The 8244-nt window shown below is 37.7% G+C and overlaps 1 protein-coding gene across 1 annotated transcript; it reads left to right on the plus strand.

Annotated features, from left to right (window-relative positions):
* Window positions 1-1911: 1911 nt before the first annotated feature.
* LOC104069507 (IQ motif and SEC7 domain-containing protein 1-like) lies at window positions 1912-7679 on the plus strand. Its single transcript, XM_009574088.1, has 2 exons — window positions 1912-2190; window positions 6411-7679. Exon 2 carries the CDS (start codon window positions 6417-6419, stop codon window positions 7677-7679), a length of 1263 nt encoding a protein of 420 aa, XP_009572383.1. The 5' UTR covers window positions 1912-2190; window positions 6411-6416.
* Window positions 7680-8244: the final 565 nt, after the last annotated feature.

Consider the following 8244-nt stretch of genomic DNA (forward strand, 5'->3'; position numbering starts at 1 on the left):
ACCATACTTGTATAAAAATACTTACAAATAAGCTTGTAATTAGGAACCTGTGATATACAAAATAGTGTGGCCTCACAGTTAGCAGAACAGAGAAACATATTTTAGTATTTAAAAAGAGAATGTGAAGCAGTTCAGTATCATAGTAATTTCTTTAATGGATACTTTAGAGAGAATGATTTGTTTGTTTTTAATGGGTGGTTACACAGTTTCAATGTCACTAGCAAAACTCTGGATAATTTATCATTTTTAAGTTGAAAGCCAGCTGTATCACAGAGGGAAAGGGATTAGCTTCCTGTCAACTTCCTTTCTGGAAAAAGTGGTGTGTGCACACTGAAAATATTTCCAGCTTGGGTAAAGTATGTTTGAAAATACCTTTTGGGTAGAGTCATATTTTGATGGGCAAAGAAAGAGGACTTGCTTTCAGTTTTACATGTTTTTAGAAACATTTTGAGAAATCTAAGGGGCTTTTTTCTCCTTCACTTTAAAAAGTACACACTGTTCAAGCTAGGAGAGTTTTGCCAGCGTTAACCTTGATCTCTTCTGGCACTGTGGCCTGGTGGAGAACATTCTTTCAGAAATCGCTCTGTACTTTGAACTGTTGAAGGGACTGCTGTGGTATGTGTGTGCAGCAAGGGTCACAGCATTTCATTTCTGAGAGACAACAGGAGGGCTTTATTATTTATGTTCATATACACGTGAATGAAGGCAAAATAAGAAATACAGGGCGTGGTGGGAATGTGGAATTTTACTCCTTTAGAGTTTGGATGTACCTGTTCCTAAAACAAAAGGTAGGGGAAGTACTGCAAATGCTTATATTCATGCATGTGTGGAGTGTTTACTAAGCCTTTTGAGTGATTTTAAAAAAGTAAAATTTCATTTTTTCTATCAACGCTCTGTGTACACAGGATGAGGCAGATAGTAAATATCTATGTGAAATATATGAAAAAGACATACTGTGGAAGAGTGAAAGTGCGTACACTATTGCAATGTGGGAATGCCCTATTGTAAATATAGAACAGTACAAATTACTATTAGTCATCAGTATTTCAGGATAAACCTTGACTAGGACTCAGTTTTAAAATGTTTCCTATTGTGTACAACTCCTTTTAATATAAAGGGTTTTTTTTCTTTTCCTTTATTCCTTAGCAATAACAGCATTCATGTGAAAACAAGTGTTTTATTTGCCAGATAGCTCCTGTCACATTTTCCCTACCTGAAACTATTTTGCTTTCATTAGCTAGAAACACCATCCCTTGGGATGCTTTACTACAAAGCATGCCAAAAGTATCCCATGGGAGCAATCTTTCACTAACAGAGAAATAAATGAGATTTCTCCTGTAGGTACTTTTTCCCAACTTCAGTTTCTAGAAACACAATAGCTCACAAGATCCATTAAATCCCCAGTCTCCTTTGAGTAACATGAAAGTAATCCTTTTATGTCAAACTGTAATATAACGGTACAAAAGTATTGCTTTTATTTGACAAAGCAACGAAAGACACAAATAAGCATCTGTCATTTTGAAGTAGAACAACTTGGAAATGAGCAGTCTTATAAGAAATAAAAAGTTTTCTTTTATTTTACACAGTAGTTGCTGAGTGACTTACTCAGGATGTTACCAGCAATTACTGTATAAAGTTAAATAATGCTTGAAATCTGCATTCTCCTGCTTGACTCATGCTCTAAAGATGACCTCTGCAATGGAAATAGAGACTTGCTTAGATTACAGTGAAAACTACAGTGTTTGACATGAAAGCCACATTACCCTGTACTATCTGCATCTGAATTTGAACAAAATGTGCTGGATATCTACATAAAATGATACTAAGCAAAACTATGCTATTTGTTGCTGAGAATTTTGGTATACAGTGCTCACCTCAGGGTTTTCCTGTCTTTTTGTTTTGTCTAGTGTTGAGGGTGAAGCTCCAAGCAGTGAAACTGGCACATCTTTGGATAGCCCATCTACTTACCATCAAGGACCTATAACACACAGTTCAGCTATAAGTCCAGACCATTACGATCATTCTGCTTACGGGCTGTATTCTGTCTCCCCTGGGCAACAAAGATCTCGGAGGCCAAAACTTCAACACTCAACATCCATACTGCGAAAACAAGCAGAGGAAGAAGCAATTAAAAGGTCAAGATCACTTTCTGAGAGCTATGAACTCTCTTCAGACCTACAAGATAAGCAGGTATTTGAGCATTGTTACCTAATCTATGACAAAGGCGACATGTCTGTAAGCTGGGAAAAATCTTTTCTAGCATCACGTCAGTTGTGATGCTGAAAATACCCTTTTTTCCTACGACCAACTTAGTTCAAAATAGTCATATGTCAGCATTTCTGAGGTTTTTGACTTTTTTTTTCTGTGTTGTGTCATCCCTGTGTCCTATACACCTTTTCCCCTTCCTGAAGAAATGTATAAAATATATGTTGATAGTGTTAAAAGTAAAAACAGTTTTACTAGGAAATGTGATTTCATCCTTGGGACAAGTACTAGAATGTAATAATGCATTTTGAAACCTGGATATCTTTCTTGTGCTGAAAGAAAGGAAGAACTTATTGCAACTGATAATCTCTCATATTTGTGGGGTGAATTCAACGTCTTAATTGGTTTTACTCCACTAGGCAAAACTCCCATATGCCTTACAAAGAACTAGATGGAAGCTACGTAGATGTTCAAAGCCTTTGTCCCTAAAAAGGCACTTCTGTAAGACAGTCAGCCTCAGCCCTTCCTTTTAAGCTTTATTCTGAATGTAGTCCTATTTGAAAGATGTTTATTGCCATGTAAGTTCATATTTATAATTTGAAAATGATGCTGTAATAGCTTAAAGTAAGCAAATATGGAGGATGCACTGGATTTCACTGATAGATGAACAGTAGCAAATAGAATCATAGAATAGTTTGGGTTGGAAGGGACCTTAAAAGGTCATCTAGTCCAACCCCCCTGCCGTGGGCAGGGCCATCTTCAACTAGATCAGGTTGCTCAGAGCCCCGTCCAACCTGACCTTGAATGTTCCCAGGCATGGGGCATCGACCACCTCTCTGGGCAACCTGTGCCAGCGTTTCACCACCCTCACTGTAAAAAATTTCTTCCTTATATCTAGTCTAAATCTACCCTCTTTTAGTTTAAAACCATTCTCCCTCGTCCTGTCACAACAGGCCCTGCTAAAAAGTTTGCCGCCATCTTTCTTACAAGCCCCCTTTAAGTACTGGAAGGCCACAGGAAGGTCTCCCCGGAGCCTTCTCTTCTCCAGGCTGAACAGCCCCAACTCTCTCAGCCTGTCTTCATAGCAGAGCTGTTCCATCCCCCTGATCATTTTCGTGGCCTCCTCTGGACCCGCTCCAACAGGTCCATGGCTGTCTTGTGCTGAGGATGGAATACATCAATGTTTTTGGTTTTTGGTTTTTTTGTTAGAGATCTATCTTGCCGCAGAATATTTTGTTTACTGTGAATCATTGTGGTATATTGCATAGTCGCTCCAACTTGTATGTTAACATGGCGAAAGTGGAAGCAGGCAAAATTCCGCAGACAGGAAGCGAAGCTACTCCTGATTTTGGACCACACATTGGTAGTCAGTGAAATTTATAGGGGCTAAGTCTCGTTTGCCATCTGTTTGTTGTTCTAAAATTTCAGGTTGGAGAATCATATAATGTTGTTCCAGAGAGACCTGGAAGAACAGAGCTTGAGTTCTGACTTAAAGTTGAAGCCAATATTTGGGATAGCAAGTGTGAGTTTAGTTCAGCCTTCAGGCTCACCAAATTCTATATTGGAGTGGGGACATATCAAGTTCCTGATTCTTGATCTAGATTATGGCAGCTCTGCTATTAAATTGGACCTCCTTGTGAGATCTAAAATGTTACTTCCTTTTCTACCTTTGGCAGTCATTTTTGCTAGATGTCTCGTAAGGGATTGATATAGAATGTTAAGCTTGCTAAAGAGGTCTCTTGCACTGCAGATATTCCACAGAGCCTAATTCCATCTGTCCTTTTATGCCGGTTTGATAGAGAATGAGGACTGCAGATGTTATTTTGTATTTGTTCAGGGAGTCCTACACAATAAAAAGTGACAATGATACATAAGGAAGCTTGATACTGAAGAGTTGCTTACTGCTCTTGAAAAGCTCTCATTGAAATCTCAGAAGATACTTAGAAATGATTTAGGAAAATGTCCAAGGCTTGTACCTAAAGGCAGTATGTATTAAATATGCATTAAAAAGGTGCATTAAATATGCATTAAAATTTATTAGAAATATTAGTCACAAGTCTAGTAAATCATCTAGGCAAATTCCAAAATAGTCTCAAATAAAAATTCCCACCAAAACCCCCTAACATGATAATCAATGATGATGTCATTTTCTATGTAAACCTGGAGGACAACAGCCTATTTGCAAGAATAAATCCAGATAATTTATTTTATAGAATATTAGTTTTTGGTTTATTCTTTCATACCAGCCATGCCAGTTTTCTTTTCTTTAGATTTGACATTTAATTTTGAGAGGACAACTAAATTAAAAATTCATCATTTGTTTTGAGATTAATCCAGCAAAATAATCTCTTATGATTTATTTAAATACATGTGACCTAATGTATACTATGGATAGAAATGTAGCAAATGTGTGGCAGCAGTGGCAGGGTTGTGATAGAAGTTCTCAATAATTTTTTTAATCTTCAGAATGCCTTACAAGTAACCTCATAGCCTCTTTGACAAGAGCAAATGTGGGGGTAATATAATCTCCATTTGGGGTTGAAAGGTTAAACTATTTTTTTAAAGACAAACTATAGAAAATTATGCAGAGATTAACAGATTCCCAGCTCAGAGATCAGTCACAGCTTTTTGAGCTTAGTTAAAAGAAGTTTCAAGATACAGTCAAAAGAACAATTCCTTAACAGTAATCCTGATCTGAGCCCATCTGAGCAGCTGGCCTCCTCAGTTATGCCAATAACTGTGCATAATTTTTTTTGCATCTAGAATTAAAAAAAAAAAAAAAAATTAGTAATTCACATTTAAAAACACCGAGCGAAAAAGCAGATCATCTTTAATGTGGAAGGGGAATGGGAGCTGCTGAATCAGGCAATAGCACTGAAAGAAATATGTCAACTACTCCCAAATGGTAGACATAATGGACTAGAAAATATTTTTTTAGTAGCATTTAGTTCCTTCCATAGAAGGGGGATGAAGTCCCTCTGCATATCAATATCTGAACTTACAATTGCTTGGAGAGATCTCCAAAGTGTGAGGAGGAGAGGTTGTGTGTGCACGTTCATTAACATAAGTAATTAAAACATGGTGTCTAATGAAAAGGGGTACCTGGATTTGCAAGCAAGGAGAAATGACTTTTGAATCATTGGAGTATTATGAAAATTGCATGGACTTAGACAAAAACACTGCGAGAAAAATGGTGGGTTTAACTGTAGTACTAAACATGCTGATTTGTGTTTATATGATAATACTGATGTATGTTTTGTGTTTGTGAATAATATGGATCCAGCAAAGACTGATCAGAACAGAAATTAAATATTGGGGAAAAAAATTGAAATAATAACAGAATTATTCATCTTGTTCAGTGTTTTTTAAATAAGCAATGCTTTTCATGTTTTGGAAGGAAAGGTTTGAAAATATCTAATGAGTATTCCAAAAGTATTGACATGTCATTTTCACGAGGTTAAATTGATAGCATTTATTACGAATTTATTTTGCATATTCATTCTGTTAATTGGAAACACTGGCAATGTTGAGTGTAATTACAAGAATGAAAATAGATTTGAATTTGTATTTAGAAAGTCTGAAATATGTTCTTGGTTTGAGGAAGACTCTGTTTGTGGATATTCTATGAGAGAAACCCCTCTGGAAGCGTGTGGTCTGGGAGGATCAGTTTTGCTTTGATATCAGGCCTGGGTAAAACGATGCTACCTGGTTTTTGTTCATGTAGAAAGCGATGCATACCTGGAAGGGTGGTGGCCACTTTTAGAATTTACTCCCAAAATATGGCAATTTGCATTATACTTGGATTTCACTTCTCTACAGTTGTCCCTACAGAGAAAGAATGACTGCATCATGCTGCATTAGAGTGCTATCTTGTCTGCTTTGACATGGGCACACCAATGCTAATGTGTGAGAACCACAATTTAAACACACACACACACAAATTACCAACACGATAATTTTATATTACAGTATTCACATAGTCACATTTTTGTCTGTATTTTTATGGTGGAACTTGCAAATGACTATTCAGTTCCCTGTTTGTGCAGTTGTTAGTCTGGAGCTTTGAGTTTTTACTTTCAAAAACAGCACACACTTTGAAAAATTTCTGAAAATAAAAGTTGTTAAAAGAAATTTTTTTTTGTTATACTTTAACCTTGTTCTAACCTGCATCAAGTTACAAAGTAATTGTGTTCACCCTTTCACAGGTGGAAATGCTAGAACGGAAATATGGAGGCCGTCTCATAACTAGACATGCTGCTCGTACTATACAAACAGCTTTTCGCCAGTATCAGATGAACAAAAATTTTGAGCGTCTTAGAAGTTCTATGTCTGAAAATCGTATGTCAAGACGCATTGTACTGTCCAATATGAGAATGCAGTTTTCCTTTGAAGGACCTGAGAAAGTCCACAGCTCTTACTTTGAAGGAAAACAAGTTTCTGTTACAAATGATGGGTCAAAGCTGGGATCCCTGGTACAGTCTGAATGTGGTGACCTTGGAGAGTCAGCTACAATGAAGTCTCCGGCAGCATCTACTGATTTTGCTGATGCTATAACAGAACTGGAGGATGCTTTTTCCAGGCAAGTGAAATCCCTTGCGGAGTCCATTGATGATGCACTGAATTGCCGTAGCCTACATTCTGATGAAGTCCAGACTCCGGATCAAGTCAGAAGCCGTGAAATGGAAAGGGATAGTTGTGCTCAAACTAAACCAGCAATTCACAATGTGGATCACAGGAAGCTTGATGAAATGACAGCATCATACAGTGATGTTACCTTATATATTGATGAGGAAGAGTTATCTCCACCCCTTCCACTTTCCCAGTCAGTAGACAGACCGTCCAGCACAGAATCTGATTTGAGGCTCCGGTCTGTGAACTCTTCTCAAGAGTACTGGTCCATGACCCACAAAGATGATAAGATAGACACTGATACGAGCTGCAGGAGTACCCCGTCACTGGAATGTCAGGAACAGAGGGTGAGAATGGATCATCTACCATTGCTAACTATAGAGCCACCCAGTGACAGCTCGGTGGACTTGAGTGATCGCTCAGAGAGAGGCTCATTAAAGAGACAAAATGCATATGACCGAGGGATCACTAGTCAACAAGGAAGCCCAAAACACATCCCTCACAGTATTCCTGCCAAGATTATATCCCGAGAGGAACAGGAGGCAAGACATAGGGCTAGGCCTATAGATAGTCATTTAGCTATCAATGGCACAGCAAACAGGCAAAGCAAATCAGAGTCTGATTATTCTGATGGAGACAATGACAGCATCAACAGCACTTCCAACTCTAATGATACAATAAATTGCAGCTCAGAATCTTCTTCTAGAGACAGCCTAAGGGAGCAAACCTTGAGCAAACAAACATACCACAAAGAAACTCGCAACAGCTGGGATTCCCCTGCCTTTAGTAACGATGTTATCAGGAAACGCCATTATAGGATTGGACTGAACCTTTTTAACAAGTAAGTACAGCGTTTCCTCCTTTTCTCTCTGTGTTTAGTAGAAACATAGCCAGGATTATTTTTCTTGTATCAGATAAGTAAGACTGGTGCCTGATACTGACTTCTCAGTGAAAAAATAAGCTGCGCATGGTGACTGTTCATGTTAGAGTACTTACAAGTTGACGTCTTCATAGTTAGACAGCTTCAGGGGAAAAGAAAAAATATGTGTATATATATGGTAGTAAACTATTGAAGAGGATGGATTGGATCCCTTTCTTGTTGAAAAATATGGTGGCTTCATCCTGATCTATTTTTGGTGTTGTAACAAATTCAGATTTCTTCCTGCCCTAATCATGTAGGTATTGTAAAACTTGTCACATGGGAATTAGAAATAACAAGCAGTGTAAGATGAGTTTCCTGTTTAACACAGGCAGGGCCTGGAATTTGTTCAGTAGATCTCATCAAAACTTTGATACTAAAAACCAATGCGCTGAATATTTTTATGCTAAATAAATATTTATTATTTATCACAAAATTGTCGTAAAATTTGTATTTCTGCCTATGACTATTAGCTTTCCCATGTATGGAGT

This window comes from Fulmarus glacialis, unplaced genomic scaffold (genome assembly GCF_000690835.1).
Source record: "Fulmarus glacialis isolate BGI_N327 unplaced genomic scaffold, ASM69083v1 scaffold47273, whole genome shotgun sequence".
NCBI classification, from domain to species: domain Eukaryota; kingdom Metazoa; phylum Chordata; class Aves; order Procellariiformes; family Procellariidae; genus Fulmarus; species Fulmarus glacialis.

Excerpts from the sequence above, each read along its gene's own strand:
- LOC104069507 (XM_009574088.1), top strand. The coding sequence starts at position 6,417 with ATGCTAGAACGGAAATATGGAGGCCGTCTCATAACTAGACATGCTGCT.